This window comes from Schistocerca nitens, chromosome 5 (assembly GCF_023898315.1).
Source record: "Schistocerca nitens isolate TAMUIC-IGC-003100 chromosome 5, iqSchNite1.1, whole genome shotgun sequence".
Taxonomy (NCBI): domain Eukaryota; kingdom Metazoa; phylum Arthropoda; class Insecta; order Orthoptera; family Acrididae; genus Schistocerca; species Schistocerca nitens.
In genome coordinates, this window is record NC_064618.1 from 47724794 (window position 1) to 47743788 (window position 18995).

Consider the following 18995-nt stretch of genomic DNA (forward strand, 5'->3'; position numbering starts at 1 on the left):
TGTGTGTAGTGTAACAACAGCATGCTCCCTCTGAGGCAGTTACTTTCAGTTTGTGATCAAGATTGATTGCGGGATGCACTGATGTTGACAACATGTTTAAAAGTTATGAGCAAGACTGACAATTTCGCAGTAATGTATATATCCATAGATACTGTATGTGCACCCACATTGCCACTCTGCACAAAATTATAATGGCAGTGTATTCTAATAATTTAAACAATCACAACAACAAAAGTGGGCAGAAGATTATCAGCGTGTATACGTGGACAAGGAAAAAAAATTCCCGGATTTCCTGGTTACAAATACACTTTCTCCTGGGTGAAAATACACTTTTTCCGTGTAAAGTGACAGTATACTCTTCCTCGGCACTGTAAAACTCATCAATTCTTTGGCAGGTCGATAGACACACAAACAAACACAAACATACACACAAAATTCAAGCTTTCGCAACAAACTGTTGCCTCATCAGGAAAGAGGGAAGGAGAGGGAAAGACGAAAGGATGTGGGTTTTAAGGGAGAGGGTAAGGAGTCATTCCAATCAGAACTCATGTTCTACTTTTATTGCCACATTTTCTAATCTGTTCCCTTTTAACCCTGACTCTCTGACATTGTCCTATTTTTCTTTTATTCATGTTCATATTAGAATCTGTTTTTAAGATGCTGATCATTCCGTTCCACTGCTGTTCCAAATTTTGACATAGCGAGTTGAATTATTCCAATCTGTTATGCTTCTGTGCCTCATAAATTACTGGTTTTTTTTCACCAATTTTCATTGAAAATTAATTACATACATTGTGTATGAGCAGTGGGTACATAATGTTGTTGTTCTGGTAATTGGTGATCCATTGATGGTAATAATATGTTTAGACAGACTGGAAACTTTCTTGATTAAAAGTTATAAGCAATTGAAGTTATGAGAACAAAGTGTAATGGGAAAACATCTTGTGCTAATCAGCACAATCTAAAATATTAACACTGTTCAATCTAAAGTACACATTTCACTCTATCTGAGAACATCTTTTGATTTGCTGGAAAGTAATTAACTTGAGGGATATTTGTATTTGTTTTAGATATTTGTATTTGTTTTAGATATTTGTATTTGTTTTAGATATTTCTATTTGTTTTAGATATTTCTATTTGTTTTAGATATTTGTATTTGTTTTAATAATATTCTGAGAAGAAAAGTTGCTACTCACCATATAGCAGAGATGCTGACTCGCAGTTAGGTGCAACAAAAAGGCTCTCACAATTAAAGCTTTTGGCCATTAAGGCCTCCGTCAACAAAACACACACACACACACACACACACACACACACACACACACACACAATTCACACACGAGTCATGTGTGAGAGTGGCATTTGTGTGTGTGTGTGTGTGTGTGTGTGTGTGTGTGTGTGTGTGTGTGTTGTTGATGAAGGCCCTAATGGTCGAAAGCTTTAATTGCGAGAGTCATTTTGTTGTGCCTATCTGCAAGCCTCTCCGCTATATGGTGAGTAGCAACTTTCCTTCTCGTAATATTGTTATGTTCCATCCTGGATTTTCCATTGTATTTGTTTTAAGCCACACTTAACTATTTTTGTCTGTGCCATACTTCCGGTACTTGGTAGGTTCGAAGGATATCCTTTACACTTTTGTAGACTTAATTTTTCTGGACAAATGACACCCTTCATTAAGCAGTTAAGATCCTAATGGAAAAAAATATGATAAAATTAATGTAAAACATTATAAATTTAAATATGGCTGCCATACTTGTAGTTCTGGTATTTCCAATGTGGATGCATAAAATAGTGTCAAGAACTTTTCTAATTCTCTAACGTGCAACGTATTTTGAAGACCGGGTTGTAGGTTAAGTATATAGTCCATCCAAAGCCATAAAATTTAACCTAGCCATTTTTCAGTTTATTTTGTAGGTTCTGAAATCGGCAAATATTTGTGCACCAGTCTTTACAAGACTGACCCCACCACAAAATATTCAGTCTATCACCAGAATTAACTCATGGAATACCAATGTGGTGGGAAGTTAGTGGAAAGCTCTCACACGATCAACATCTCCGCATTAATATTATCAACAGTCTGTACATGTAACATCTTCATTAAAATCCGTTGTTTGTTTCCGTACAATCAACAACTTTGTAGGGACATGTACTACCTTTCACTTGTCAGAAACATTAAGTTGCTTAATTGTGTCAACATTATGAAAGACAGTGTGATTATGTTGCATTTTTGAAAACAGAATGTGTCAACAAACTCTGTGCACCGTGCACCAAGAATATTATGACTGTTACTCCGTCACTCTGTGTCTACTGAATTACACTGTGATTACATAGTCACTGTTGCACTGTTTGGGATTGGAGAGTTGGTTACCTATAATAAACTTTTATGGAAGATCTGCAGTTAGTCATCATTTCAGAGGCAATAAATGCAAAAGATAGTTAAATTCATTTAACCTGTTTTGGTGTACATTATTGGACAACTTTCCACAAAACTGGTTTTCAGCAGTATTGTGACCTTCTGCCAAAGAGGCACAAAGGACAGAATATGAAATTGCAGGTGAGCAATGTTCCAAAATCCTTAGCTGTCTCTGATGGAATTACAATGACATCAGCAAACGACAAAGTTTTTAATTCTTCTCCTGGAACTTGGATTCCCTTACCAAATTTCTCCTTGGTTTCCTTAACTGCTTACTCAAAGTACAGATTGTATAACATCATATAATCTACAACACACTCTCACTCCCTCCTCATCTACTGTTTCTCTTATAAGCCCTTCAACTTTTTTACAACTGCAGTGTGGTTTCTGTACAAGCGTTATGTAACCTTCTGGTCATTGTAGTTTATCCCTATATTTATTTACCAATATTTGGTTTTTATTTGAAGCTATTTTAGGTATCATTAATTGCTATGATTACCATAATTAGTCTCATGTAAAGTCAAATTTGGGTTGTGCTGTCCATAAAAAGTGATTGAATCAGCATCCATTCCGAGAATGATGCAGTAAAATGAAAATTGAAGGGATCTGCAGAAGAAAGTGTAGTTTAAGGGTTCACAGAATAATTAGCACAAATATTGTATGATCTTATCATGAACACTGCTATTTACAATTTCTATCCCTAACTGCAGGCTACTTCCGCACCATCCAAGCTGATTGTTTTTGAAACTTCCTGACACCTGTGGAAACTTCAGTATGTGTTCGCCATTACTTTTCAGTCTCTTGAGAGAACTCAAAACTGTGCCATTCTGAAAACTTCATCGAAAGACAGATTTAAAAACTTTAGTGCCTGAATATGCATGTCTTAATCCTGGAGAATCGCAACTTATTGGTATCATCAGCAGGTTTAGGTTTTCGAAAAACACACACCAAGCCCTGTGATAACAAAGATGAGAAAAATAATTTCTCATGATCATGATTGTTTACTTAGAAAGAAGCAAAATAATAGTGTAGTTGACGGTTACTCATTTCCTAGCCATCAGTATCATCTTGAAATGACAGGAACTGTGAAACTGCAGGTTTTGCCAGGAGTGGTTGACAATGCTACTCACTGTTGAAACTGCTGCTTCTGCTGCTAATGATGATGATCATGATGACAATGATGCATCAAAGCCATGTACTGCTGGTGCCGCTTCTTGTGAGTACCAAATGGTTGTTGTAACAAAGCCATTTGCTGCTGTTGTATGGCCATCTATTGCTGGTGTCGCTTGCCTGTGTCCATTATGCAACACTGTGGATTTGTATGGTCTTGTTACCAATGTTGTGATTTGGCGCGACATCACATGTATTGAACACAGGCACGACAACAGTAACACAAGTAAAAGTCTAATACATGGAACCAACTTCAGGTGTATTACTCTGTAAACAGCAAGCAAGAATCCAGACACTACAGTAGTCTGTATTGCTGGTGGAATATGGAAGACTCGTCATCAGTGTTGCACCAGAGCACAGTGAAGTAACATTGAGTGAACAAGCACTTGAATTTATTTGTGTCACACTGTGTGAGCCAATCCTATCCAAAAGCCTCACATTCAGCACCACGCCATAGTTGAATCATGCTACATTTGACAAAGAACTGCTCTCCTCCTCCTGATTCCAAAAGTAGAAACCCTCTTTTGCCATCAACCCCTCCAACCATATCCAACACAAATCCAACAGTGAACTTCGCATCTCTCAGTTCATACCTCTGTCCAGCCATGATTGTCGCACACTCCCACTTATCCATCCCATAACTTCCCCTTCTGGGGGACACTGCCATATCGTATGCACCTTTAGTGCCGGATAGCAGGGTTTGCATGTGTCAGGAATGGTGAGGGCTATGCTGGCAGTAGCATAGTTACTGGCAAAGTCGCCCAGGCCAGAGGGGTCTGATGAAGAAATTAGGGAAAGGAAGGCTGTGTGTTTCTCAGAGAGCTCCACCAGCAGTGGTTGGATTCATGTATGGTGACAAAGCTGAAGACTGGCCAGTACTGCCGGACCTTTTCTATGGGAAACTCTAGGCATACTTCAGGGGACCATCATCAAGTGTAGGTGTAGAACGTTGTGGGTTTCGGAGAATGGGGGCCTTGACTTCACTGCCTGGACTGCAAGGAAGGTACACACCTAAAAAAAGAAAAAGAGGGGCTCTAGGTGTGCTATGAATTAATGAGGTGACTGGCTGTTGAGATAAGACAGTCTCTAGTGTCAACCTTTGTGGCACCTGATGTGCAAATCTCTCTCTTCCCCCCCCCCCCCCCCCCCCTACACACACACACACACACCCATGTTGTATTAGGCTTCTTCAGGCATGTGGGGCCCTGTCTGGATCAACACTTGTTTCACTAGTGACTCGAGGGATCGCTATGGAGCAACCTTAGGTCATATTTACTCATGACGAGATGTATATACCACTGGGTAGCACCTACACCCACCTAACAGAGAGAGCTCGGGTGGTCGGTTCACCTGAGAAGTAATTTCAGAATTATACTTACAAGGTATTGGTTTGCCATAACCCTTTCATTTTAATCAAGAGGGCAGGATGAAACTTCAGGAAGGTCTCTCCTTTCTATATTCGCAAGGCATTGCTGGGTACTTACAAAAGTGTTAAATGGATTTGTAATGTAGCACCTGTATTGGAAACTGCCATGTCAGACCAAGTATATAAGCGTCTGTAATGTTGTGGCTGAGTTGCATCACATCCTGAACTTCGGTAAAGGTGTTGTTGCTGCTCCAATATAATGGAGATGGACCCTGAGGAGCTACATGAAGAATGGAAAAATATTGGTGTCATGAAAGTGCAGAACTATATGAGGAGAATCAATGGCTCATTAGAAAAAACTGCAATATTAATTCTGATGTTCAACACTCCAGAATTGCAAGAACATATCCAAGGTTTGACCATTCATTCCCAACCCAGTGTTATGCTTCAAATGTCAAGAGATTTGATCATACCACTATGGCATGTAGCAGGAGGAATCCATGTGGAAATTGTGGAGACACAGTTTACAAATCAGGTGTATCTTGTAGACTTCCTTCGAAATGTATCAACTGCTCTGGGAATCACCTAGTGTGGAGCAGAACGTATGGCATTTATATCAAGAAAAGGACAGGAAAATTCAGGATATTAAAGTTAAAGAGATGCATACCCTATGGTCAAGCTAAAAAAGCATGCAAAACTATGGGACCTCTGGTGTTTGCTATTTCATTTGCATCGGCCCTTAACGAGCTAGTTACCAAGTGGTGTGTCTCCACACAAACTAGACTGCAGATTCAAGTATGAGTACATGCACTTGACAGAGTACCCTTGGGGCTGTGGTGAAGGGGGAGAAACTACACTTGAACCCAAAATCATTTGGAAGCCATTGACTACAGACTTGAAACTTTGGCCACATATCACTACATGCCATAGAAACCCACTAAGCTGTCCTCTCTACACATGCAAGCAACTTCTTCCATAAGTAAAGAAAAAGTGAACAATGGAAAATCTAGGATGGAATGTAACAATATTTTGAAAAGGATAGTTGCTGCTCTCCATATAGCGGAGGTGCTGAGTTGAAGATAGATACAGCAAAACAACTTTCAGAAAATAAGTTTTCAGCCAACGAGGCCTTTCTTCAGAAACAGACACCCCCCCCCCTCCTCCTCTTCCCCCCCCCCCCCCCACACACACACACACACAAACACACGAGACCGCAGCCTGTGGCAGCCAAGGCCACACTGCGAGCAGCAGTGCATAATGGGAGGAGCAACCAGGTGGTGGGGGTAAGGAGAAGGATGGGGCGGGGGGGGGGGGGAGAATGGTAGCAAGTTGGGGGCTGGTAAAGTGCTGCTTGTGGGAGCATACGGGGATGAAGTGGAGAGAGGGCAGGGCAGTCGGGTGCAGTTGGGAGGTTAGAAGAAGGGCAGGAATGGGTTTGTTAATGGAAGACCAAAGACATTAAGACTGTGAGAGCACGGGTGGAATAGAGGACTTTGTGTGCTCTGGAATAAGAACAGAAAAGGGGCTAGATGGGTAAGGACAATGACTACCCAAGGTTGAGCCTAGGATGGCTATGGGAATGTATGATATATTGCAGGGAAAGTTACCATCTGCGAAGTTTCGAAAAGCTGGTGTTGGTGGGAAGGATCCAGATGGCCCAAGCCTGTGAAGCAGTCACTGAGATAAAGAATGTTGTGTTGGGCAGTGTGCTTAACAACTGGGTGGTCCAGCTGTTTCTTGTCCATAGATTGTAAGTAGCCCTTCCTTTGATGGGATAGGTGATGCCTGTGACTAGACTGGAGTAGGTGGTTGTGGAAGATGTATGGGACAGATCTTGCATCCAGGTTAATTACAAGGATATGAGCCATGAGGCAAGGAGTTGTGTGGGATGGAAGAGGATATTGTGTAGGTTTGGAGGCTGGCAGAAAACCACTGTGGGAGGGTTGAAAGAATAGTGGGTAGGACATTCCTCATTTCAGGGCATGATGAAACATAGTCGAAACTGGCAGAAGATGTGGCTCAGTTGCTCCAGTCCTGTGGGTACTGAGTCATGAGGGGAATGCTCCTCTGTAGATCGACATTGGGATTTTGGGAGATGGTAGGTGAGAGGAGAGGTAAGGCATGGGAGATTTGTTTGTGTACAAGAATGGGAGGGTAATTATCACTGTGAAGGCCTCAGTGAGAAGCTCGGTATAGTCCGAGAGGGAGTACTTGTCACTACAGATGTGACAGCCATGGGTGGCTGGGCTGTACAGAAGGGACTGGAATGGATGGCAGCTGTCGAAGTGAAGGTATTGCTGGTGGTTGGTAGGTTTGTTATGGACAGAGGTACTGATGTGACCATCTCTGAGGTCAACACCAAGGAAGGTGACTTTTCTCTCCAGTCAGCCTCGACCTCCCAAAGTCACACTGTCTGGCCACAGAGGAGCATTACCCCATGACTAAGTACCACTAGACTGGAGCAACTGAATCACATTCTCCGCAAGGGTTTCAACAACCTCTCATTGTGCACTGAAATGAGGAATGTCCTATCCACTATCCTTCCACCCCTCCCACTGTATCATTTGCACCACCCACTGAACCTACACAGTATCCTCATTGGCCCCTACACAACTCTTACTCCCAGCCCCTTTCTTCTTTGCTCATATCCTTATAATAGACCCAGATGCAAGACTTGTCCGATAGATGCTCCCACCACCACTTACTCCAGTCTGGTCACAGGCATCCCATCAAACTAGTAATGTGATGAACAAGCTAAGCTGCAACCATTGTGCTGCATTCTACTGTGCACATGCTAACCAACAAGCTGTCTGTCTGCATGAATGGACACCAACAAACTGAGGCGAAGAAACAGATGCACCACTCTGTTGCTGAGCATGCCACACACACAACATTCTTCATTTCAATGACTGCTTCACAGGCCTGTGCCATCCGGATCCTTCCCATCAACACCCACTTTTCTGAATTGTGCAGGTGGAAACACTCTCTGCAATATATCCTACGTTACCATAACCCTCCTGGCCTCAACCTTCGTTAGTCACATTGTCCTTACCCATCTAGCCCTTTTCCTGTTCCAAAGCACACACAGCCCTCTATTCAACTAACACACTCACAGTCTTTTTAGTTCTCTCCTTTTCCAAAGCCCCCCCCCCCCCCCCCACCTGCCATTAACCACCCGACTACACCTAGCACCTCACCTAGCTACCTAGCTGTCCTACACTCTCCCCATCTTGTCCCTGTATGCCCCCACAAGCTGCACTTCACCACTTCACAGCCCTGCCCCCCCTCCCATGAAGGTGATGATACTGATGAGGATATTGATATCCACATGGAGAAACTGGAGAACCGAGAGCCATCTAAAGAAATAGAGGGACTCCTGGAAGGAATTCGTAACTTCCATAAATCGGTCCACTTCCACGTCACAAGTTTGGGACTAAGTAAGATGGATTTCAGACAAGGGCAATACACCTCCTCTTATAGTCTTGTCAAGTAATGGGTTGTTGGTAGCCGTGCCCAAAGACATGCCTCAGGTATTAGAAGACTACTTTCTTAGTGTCCCTGCATCATCCTGACAAACTCTTGCATTCCAAGTGTTCCGTAGGACTGTGGGGATGAGGTGGGTCTTTGTCTTCTTGTGTAATGAGGTCTACACTCTTCCATTCTCCATGTGGGAATTGGAATCAGCTTTGCCCACGACCGGAAACACTGCTCCAGGACTGGATAAGATTCATCATGCCATTCTGTCATCTCATCCCTGGAGCCAGAGGGAGCTTCTATCTTGTTACAATCAGATCTGGTTTGGTGGACAGTATCCAGTGACTTGGAAGGAGGCAATATTAATTCTATTAAGGAAACCAGACAAGATTTGTAGTGACCCTAACAGTTACCAGACTGTAGCCCTTGAGAGTTGTATGAGTAAGACTCTCGAGCACATAGTCAACCGTTACCTCATCTGCTCCTTGAATCATGAAGTCGCCTGTGCCACTTCAGGTGCCATTTTGGGTGCTGCCTTTCTTCTCTTGACAACTTAATTCAACTAGAGACAATGATACAGGATTCCTTCTTACGCCAGAAACATTTGGTTGGTGTGTTTTTTGACCTCAAAACAAGTGTATGACACCACTTGCAGGTACAATGTCCTTTGTTACTCCAGGAACATGGACTGTGTGGACATCTGTCACTTTTTATCCAGTCCTTCCTCAACAACCGGCACTTTTTATTCATGCTGATGATGCCTTGTGTGATTGCTCTGTTCAGTAGAATGGAGTCCTGCAAGGCAGTGTACTCAGTGACATGTGGTTTGCATTCGCTATCTATGGCATGTTATCTGCAGTCAGGAGCCCTGTTAAGTGCTCTTTGTGGATAGCTTTGCAATCTTCTACTCTTCCTCAAATCTTTCAACAACAAGAGTCAACTACAGCTGATTATCAGGAGGCTGGAAGCTTGGGCCAATAAAACTAGTTTTAACTCCTCGCCAGAGAAAACCACTCGTATCAATTTTAATGATGCTAATCTGAGTTTAACCAGCCTGAGCTCGCAGTGGGGGACAATATCTTATATTTTATAGACACTGTGGACCTTTTGGGTCTAATATTTGACTCAAAATTAAGCTGGCACCCAAACCTGAAAGAGATGCAAACAAATGGCTTGAAATATTGAAAACTTTCATATGCCTCAGCAGGGTTGTGTGGAAGCTGACAGGTCCCTCCTCTTACAGTTGTATAGGGCATTTGTCAAGTCACAGTTAGATTATGGTAGTATGGTTTATGGACGAGCCCATATTTCCTGCTTCAAGAAGTTAGATGTTGCCTGCTATGAGGGCATTTGGCTATCGACTGGAGTGTTTTGGACCAGCCCAGTTCAGAGTCTGTGTGCAGAGGCTGGTGAAACATCACACTGGATTCAGCGCCACCACTTTCTGGCACTGAAAAGCTCAGTGTTGCCTCATTCATTAGTATTTAGTATGGTAGTCTACCGAAACTTTGAATGGCAGTTCAGAAATTTGCCTCATGTGACCAGTCTGTTTGGGTTACATGCTACTGACTGTCTCGAAGATCTGGATATATCTGACCATTGAATACACAGCCAGTTACGGAACAAACTGTTGTCTTGGCATCCTCAGAGGCCCAAAGTGATTTTAATCTTGACACTGCACAAATAAACTTTTACTCCAAATTACTTTTTTATGACATTGGTTTCTTCAGTTTTAAGTTTGTATTACAGGTTTATTGTTATTTATACAGATTCCCTTGGTTGTTCAGCTATATTCCCTGATAGTGTTTTCAAAGTGTACCTTCTGAAACAATTTAAAAATTGTGATGTGAATTATATGGCATTAAGATGGCACTGGAGTGGATTCACAGGCATCACCATACAAGATTTCTCATCTGTTCTGACTCAGTGCACTACAAGCAATCCACCAAATGTATCCAGTACACCAGTTGATTCAGCTCATCCATAATTTTTTACAGTGGGTCCAGTATTGTTCCAAGGTGGTGATTTTTTTTGCTATGTTCCTGTACACATCATAATGCAGTGAAATGACTTAGCTGACAAAGTAGCCAAAGAAGGATATCAGGATGGGGTCGTAACTTGAGTTGCTTTGCCCTTATTCACCATAATCTCACTATCTGACAGATGAATCATGCTTCAGTAGGAAACTGATGGTTGGAGGGGGTAGAAAACAAATTGTCATCATTCAAATCAACCACACAGGTATGGCAGACTTCATACCAACCTAACTGGTGGCAGGAAGTGCTGCTTATCAGACTGCAGTTAGGACATATCTCTATAACACATGGTTCCCTCCTCTGGCAGGAGGATCCACCATTCTGTGAAATTTGTGGTGTGCCACTCTCAGTTCAGCATATTTTGGCTTTGTGTGTCTTATATGCTGACATCGGGTCAGGTCAGCCCCCATGTTGGCTGGAGATCTGCCTACCATCCTCGCCAAAACTGACACTAGCTTGCCTCCTGTTGACCGACACCTGCAACCCAAGCTTCCGTATAAAAGACATTATTACTCTCTTCCACAGTTCTACCTCCTCTTCCAAATCCCTCCTCTGCTGCACAACTCCTCTTATTTGTGACTAAAACAAATTCGCCGTTACCACATTTCTATCTCGTGCAGTTGCTGCCAACTCCACCCAATATAAGTGCTCACTCTGGACAAGCTGGAGGCCCAGCACGGAGAGAGAGAGAGAGAGAGAGAGAGAGAGAGAGAGTGTGTGTGTGTGTGTGTGTGTGTGTGTGTGTGTGTGTGTGTGTGTTTATCCTCTACAGGTCTGGAGGATGACACCCAAAAGCTATCAACAATCTCAGTCATGTTTATGTGCCTGTTTATCACACACCTCCTCAGCTGTTTGTTTGGTAAGCTGTTACCTTTAGTCCTTCCATTATGCCATTATGTACATTCAGCCAAGGACTTTCCACTACCATATTGATATAGTGTTGTGGTACTGATCAGATGAGAATGTTATTAGACCTTCTCCGTGAATTGTTAGAGGAAGTATAGTTTGTAGAAATGTTAACACAATTTTTAACTGCATATAAGTGGTTGTGCACCCAACATTTGTATAATTTTATTTTAATCTATTTTTGACTTTTCATTCTTCTACAAAGCAGCTTATAATTAACAATTAGTTTATGAAACCATACTGATGGATGGTGATGCATTCAGATGCACATGCATGCGCAATTTCAAGTTGGGCAATATATTTTCTTAGCATTGATATGCTGGTCTACTAAATGTAATACATGAAATATAAGCATGCCTGTAGTAACTTTAAGTGTATATTTAGGATTGAAGTATTGCTGCAAATTAGCTGGAGAATGTTGCACACTGAAATGATCTATTTACACATGCACTTGGCAAATAAAAATATCCAGTACTCTCCACAACAAACACCTGAAACATATCGCAGAATATTTCATAATTGTTTCTTATGTGAGATTTTGAATTATAATTATTCATTGTAATAGACATCTGTATTGTTGGTGCCATAATTTCATTTGAGATGTTTAGATTTTATTTTTATGTTTTTTTTTTTTTTTGTTTATTTTTCTTATGCCTATCAAATCGGAAACTAAATGAGACATATTCCTATACAAATGTTACATAAATAATGTGTGGTGATTGATGCTTTGAACCAACAAGAAGAGGTCTTCAGCAGTGACATTGACTTCTTGAAACTATCTGTACAGTGATATAGGTTAAGATCGCAGGCATCGCACCCTGCAGCCATTCATGCTGATGGGCCCTCGTTTGTGATAGTTAGTGAAAATTCAGAATTTTGCGTGACTCTCATTAGCTTAAATTAAGTACTGATGTATGAACTGGTTTTATAGCATAATGGATAGGGTAAGGGCCTCATGTGCAGAATATTGTGGATTTGAATTTCATTAAGTGCCCAACATTTTCTTATTTTTAAATCCTTATTGTAATGGTTTTATCATTATTTTTATTCAGTTACTTGGTTTAAATCTAATTTTTTTTGTTCATTTGTCACATAATTTTAGCCACCATATGAACTTTTTTATTTGTTCTCATTTTTTCTTTATATCATTCTTTTTCCACTCAGAACTTTTGTGAATGTGGATTTAATTGTATTTATTTACCGATTATAATATTCAAACATGTAAAACTGCCAATGTACCAATTAAAATACAAAAGGTGAAATAATATATTTCTATTGACTCTGCAGTGGTGTCAAAAATGTATTTTTCGTTACAAGTTGTGCATTTTTTGTGTGGTAATTGCCCTACACACATTTAAAACACAAGTTCCTATTGCATTTTGGACAAAATAATGCAGATGATGATTTAAATGAAAGTAGGGATTATAAGTAAAATGAAATTCAAGCAAAATGTGAGGACTAGAAATAATGAAAGCAATACATGGAGCCAGCCGGAGTGGCCGAGCAGTTCTAGGCGCTACAGTCTGGTGCCACGCGACCGCTACAGTCGCAGGTTCGAATCCTGCCTCGGGCATGGATGTATGTGATGTCCTTAGGTTAGTTAGGTTTAAGTAGTTCTAAGTTCTAGGGGACTGATGACCTCAGAAGTTAAGTCCCATAGTGCTCAGAGACATTTGATTTGAACCAATAACATGGACGAAAATATAGTATGATAAATGGAAAGAAATTAAATAAAAATTAAGACATGAAATTAATTAAAATCAAATAAGAAGGTTTCCAAGTGGGAAAAGAATGATACAGAGAAAAAGGAGACGAATTAAAATATTGTTATGATAATTAAAATGGTGTGACAAAGGAGTAGATACAAAAAAAATTACGTTTAAGCGAATTAATTGAATAGATCAGTCATTTCAATAAAGACTTAATTGTAGCACCTCTCAATCGTCTGCATGTGATGCTCTTACCCTATTCATTACACTACACAACCAGTGTATGACCAATCTTTCAGTACTTTTTAATGCTAATGAGCACACCATTGTGTGTGTGTGTGTGTGTGTGTGTGTGTGTGTGTGTGTGTGTCGCAAATGTGGCTCACTAGGGGGTGTGGCTGCAGGCTGTGTGGGATCTTAACTTACATCCCACTTCTGGGCACCTCTTCATGGAAGAGTGGGATCGGACATGCAATTGATGGAAAAGTTCTTTGTCTTAAATTTCCGTGTTCAGAGGAAATCAAAATGAGTAAGAGAGTAGTGGAAATAATTTCGTATGTCATTTCCATGGTGATTATTAACTACCTTTTGAGAAAGGATCTGACTTGTAAATTGTTCTGTTAAATTATCAATACCACGAGATGCTTTCAGGTTGTTTTTTGTTTCAGCAGAGTAATGAGTTTCGAAGGAGGATGTGGCGTGCTCAAGAATCTTGTTCAACATTCGAGAGAAAGCACGAATGTCACAGGAGTCCCAGGGACCGAAGTGTTGGGCCAGATCAGAGGTGAATAGTTAATAATTCATGTCAACCGTCTCCCCCCCCCCCCTCTACCCCCGTCCCCCTTTCTCCCCACCACACACACACACGTGCGAGAGAGGATCAAAAAGTAATACCTCCTGCATCATAAAAAAATTAATAATGAAACAGCAGAATTAGGATAGATCACAGCCTGCCTGTCCTCCACACAACACTTCCTTTCAACATAGTCACTGTGCATTTGTACACATTTGCACCATAATTGAATCCTGGCATCAAACCCAGTTTGGAGAAATTCAGGGTTTTGCTGCTTGAGCCATGTTTTTAAAGCTGTTTTAACCTCATCCGTACCAATGAATCTGCAACCATGCAGCTCATCTTTCAGAAGTCTGTACAGGTAGAAGTCAAATGGGTCAAAATCACGGCTGTGGGGAGCGTGAGGCACCACTGGTCAGCCCATTTTTGCACATGAAAAACGACGTGGGGGCATGCATCATTGCCTCATTAAGTGTGGTTACATAGGTTTCACTGTTGATTGTGAACACTAATGCGTCTCTCCTCGAATTGCTTCATCAGCATTTTCTCAATTGGCAACTGTGACAGATGTTGTTGGCTGGCCATTGTGCAGTTTATCTGCGACTCCCAGTTCTCCAATACCAAACTACTTCGCCCAACGCTGCTTATTTCCTGATGTCCATTACAGCATCCACATATACTTTCCTCATGGATGAGGTTAAAAGATATTTAAAGTCATGGATGAAGAAGCAAAACGCTTAACTTTTCCAGACTGGTTTTTATGCCTCTGGTCTGTGATGGCACAAATGTGTACAAATGAATGGTGACTATGTTGATTGCTGCTGTTGTGTCAAGAAAAGATCAGGCTGTGATCTTGTCTAATTCAACTGTTATACGTCCATTATTAAAATTTTTATGACAGAAGAAGCATTGATCCACCTCCATATACAGTGTGTGTGTGTGTGTGTGTGTGTGTGTGTGTGTGTGTGCGCACTTTGGTGAGTAGGCGACTCCACTTTTTATACAGTACAGATAAGTTTGTTTTTAGGTAATCTTAGTTGATGGCAAGAAAGAGTTTCCTGGAATATTTTGTCCACTTTTGAGGGATAGTCATAAAGTTTCTGTTGTCACTTTCAAATAATCAAATAGTGACCATGAAACTGGGTGATGATGATGGTCCTTATCAATGTGTCCAACCTATGAATGACTTAACAGGGATCTTATATGAAGAAGTCTACATTTTGGCTGTTCAGGAAACATTCCACCTAGTAAATCACCCTTCATCATTCCGGAAATGTCTGTGACACAATTGCTTCATCATCCGAGACAAATGGAAGGAATTCCTGGATGCCCTGTCAGAAGAATTTTAGAGGTGAAGCAAAATTTTGTAGCCCAAAGATGCAGAATCTAAATCTACATCTACAATGATACTCCACAGTCCACCATACAGCGTGTGGTACCACTACTAGTAATGTTCTTTCCTGTTCCTCTTGCAAATAGTGAGGGAAAAATGACTGTCTATATGCCTCTGTATGAGCCCCAAATTCTCATATCTTATCCCTTTCAGACATGAATTTTTTCTGGAGGAAGGAAAATTTTTCTTTATCCTGTATTGCTCTTAGGTGATTTTTTAAAACTGGTTTTAGATGCAAGATTTTTACAAAAATATGTATCCTTTTTCAAAATATACTTTGTACACTTGGCTTTGTTTTATGGACTAAATTAAGTAATTTTGAAATATTCAATATTGTAATAAATAATCTGATCATTCAATAATTACCATGCAAAAAACAATAATAATATTCATTAATGCAGTGGAATAAACCTAACCAACCACTTCCAAGTATTCTGGCTGTCAAGCTGCTGCGCACTGCTGTGTTGACTTGTTGATATTTTTACAGTGAAGCCATATAGTTGGCAGCTCTAGGTACTGATGAAGTGATTGAACATTCACAAATGTGTAGATGAGATTTCCACTGTGGAAAAATATTTCTCTTGTAACTAAGAAACAGTATAATTTAATGTAAACAGTTGTAGCCAGTGGGTCTTGAAAGGGTTATCTTCCTGGTCCTTACATGAAATGTATGTTGGTGGCAGTAGTATTGTTCTACAGTAAGCTTCAAACACCAGTTCTCAGAATATTCTCAATCGCGTTCTTTGAAAAGAACATTGCTTTCCCACCACACATTCCCATTGGAGTTCCATAAGCATCTTGCATGTTGTTCGAACCCACCAATAAACAAATCTGGCAAGCTGCCTCAGAATTGCTTCAATGTCTTCTTCCTTTAATCCACCCTGGTACTGATCCTAAACAGTTGAGCAGTACTCAAGAATAGATTGCACTAGCACCCTATATGCAGTCTCCTTCACAGATGTACCACACTTTCCTAAAATTCTTGTAATAAACTCAAGTTAACCATTCACCTTTCCTACCACAGTCCTCACTTGCTTGTTCCATTTCATATCATTTTGCAATGTTAAGCCCATATATTTAAATGACATGATTGTGTCAAGCAGGATGCTACTAATGCTGTATCCAAACATTATGGGTTTTGTTTTTCCTACTCATTCACATTAACCTACATTTTTCTACATATAGAATGCAGTGCCATTCATCATACCAATTAGAAATTTTGTCTAAATCATCCCGTGTCCTCCTACAGTTGCTCAACTCCGACACCATACTGTTCACCACGGCATCGTCAGCAAACAATCGCAGATCACCACCCACCCTACCCACCAAATCATTTATTTGTATAGAGAATAATGGTGGTCCTATCACACTTCCCTGGGGCTCTCCTGACATTACCCCTGTCTCTGATGAACACTCACCACCGAGGACAACATACTGGGTTTTATAATTTAACATTCTGCCATCTGGCGACACCGGTGTCGTCTACAAGTATCGCCCAGAGGCCGGTGACACCACAGTGTTGTCGTGAGCGTAGTATCACGGAGTGGCCGGCGACAGCACTTTAGCATCTATTGTGTTCTGTTGGTGTTTTGTTTAGGTAACAATAAGTTACACACGTCAACAAGTTTTTTGTTTTTACAGGTATTTGTGCCCTTTCATCATGACAGACCGAAAGAGACGATACAATTATTTACGATGAATGCACAGAGCAAAACTTTCAGGTTGCCACTATATTGTCTCATGGTGATCTGGTTAACAGACTTTCCAGTCACAGAAAGCAACACCAACTAATAGGCCTATGTATTTCTGAAACGATAAACAAAAATGAAGAAACTGCCATGTTCCAAAAACAACAACAACAACAACAACAACAAAAAACACACTTAATGTGCAAGTCTTGTGGAGTTTCGTTACATCTTGGAGACTGTTTTACTGCATAGCATATAGAGAAATACTAAGTATCAAAGACAGTGCAAATAAACAAATATATGAAACAAATTTTGTACTTATTTACGTACTTATATCTTCAAAATTTTACGAAAGTAAGGGAACAGGGTTGATAACTTAGGATGACTAACAATGAGATTAGTAAAATGTAACAATTTGTTATCTCTCGATAATGTCAAAACCGGCCGGCAACAAGCCAAGTAATTTGAATTAGCGCTGCCGGTGCCAAGCGAATAAATTTGTACGAGACGTGCGGATGGCAAAGTGTTTGTTGTTGAGCGACTCGTACATCTGTGAACCTCTTCCATATTCTCTTGCCTTCTTTAACAGCCTGCAATGGGACACTATGTCAAATACTTTGTGGAAATCTAGAAATATTGAATCAGCCTGTTGCCCTTAGTCCATAGGTTACAGAATATTGGGTGAGAAAAGGGCACACTAAGTTTCGCATGAGCAGTGCTTTTTTAAAACAGCCAGATGTGTCTGTGTCCCGAGCAGTGAACTGGTGCATTGACAGTTCCAAAAAACAATCAGCATGACCTTCCCCAGTCATGTTTACCGAGCGAGGTGGCGCAGTGGCTAGCACACTGGACTCGCATTCGGGAGGACGACTGTTCAATCCCGCGTCTGGCCATCCTGATTTAAGTTCTCCGTGATTTCCCTGAATCACTCCAGGCAAAATGCCTGGATGGTTCCTTTGAAAGGGCACGGCCGACTTCCTTCTCCGTCCTTCCCTAATCCGATGAGACCGATGACCTTGCTGTTTGGTCTCTTCCCCCAAACCAACCAACCAACCAACCAAGTCATGTTTATTTTCTTTGCCTTACGGCATTGATGAATCCATATATTTCCAAAGATTCCTTAGCTCCTTTATCTCAAGGTCATAGATATACAGCCAGCAGTTACCTGTGTTGATTAAGCATCTAATTTGTCTGCAGTGGCCTTAAACAGCTACTGCCTTGGTTTGCCAAACTTTTGAATGTGTATGAGCAGTCATGGAACCCAGGAGATGGTGCCCTTTCTCGTGTTTAATATTTACTTCAAGGTGACTGATTTTTAACTTTTTCCACTATCGACTCAGTTGTGATACATGGGTATTTGAGCACGAGATCTTCATTTCTCATAGGATTCCTGATTATTCACAGACATATATTCACTTCGTTCTTCAGCATTCATACTTCTTTACCTGCTGTGAAATTGTCTGCACAAACTAACTACAGTATTACACGAAGGAGCATTGCTGCCACCAATTCAACAAGGATTTTTACAGTATCTTCCTCTTCAAAGGCAGAAAATTACCACATAAGACTCCAATTTATTGGAGGCTATGCCATTTTCTTTTTGTCCCTGTAGTGATGTGCTATGGTACTGTGATGTGGAGATTTCAGTGTGCCTCCAAACAAACAGAAAACTAATTACATTGATGCCACTTCCATTCACACTAACATCCGTAATGTCCAGGACCTTGCCATTATTGAACAATAACTTTCCCAGCCCCTGATGGATTCAAAATTTAAAATCTCTTTCCTAGTCACCACGATCAACTATATCTTCACCCACAATTACTTCTCCTTTGAAATCATCACCTATAAACAAATCCAGGGTATGGCTGTGGGCACCCGCATGGCAACATGCTATGCCAGCCTATTCATTGGCCATCTTGTTGAAGTCCTTTCTAACTGCCCAGAATCCCAAACCCTTCACTTGGTTCACATTCACTGATGACATCTTCACAATCTGAATCAAGGGTGAGGACACCTTGTCCACATTCCTCCAGAATTTCAATGC

At 40.9% G+C, this 18995-nt stretch overlaps 1 protein-coding gene across 1 annotated transcript in view; it reads left to right on the plus strand.

The window, feature by feature from the left end:
* LOC126260271 (eukaryotic translation initiation factor 5B-like) overlaps nucleotides 1–18995 on the plus strand; it is a 561696-nt gene that overhangs the window by 150633 nt on the left and 392068 nt on the right. Inside the window, exon 4 of the mRNA XM_049957597.1 lies at nucleotides 13746–13858. Within this exon, the coding sequence (XP_049813554.1) occupies nucleotides 13767–13858 (92 nt within the window). The 5' untranslated portion in view covers nucleotides 13746–13766. The remainder of the gene's footprint in view (nucleotides 1–13745; nucleotides 13859–18995) is intronic.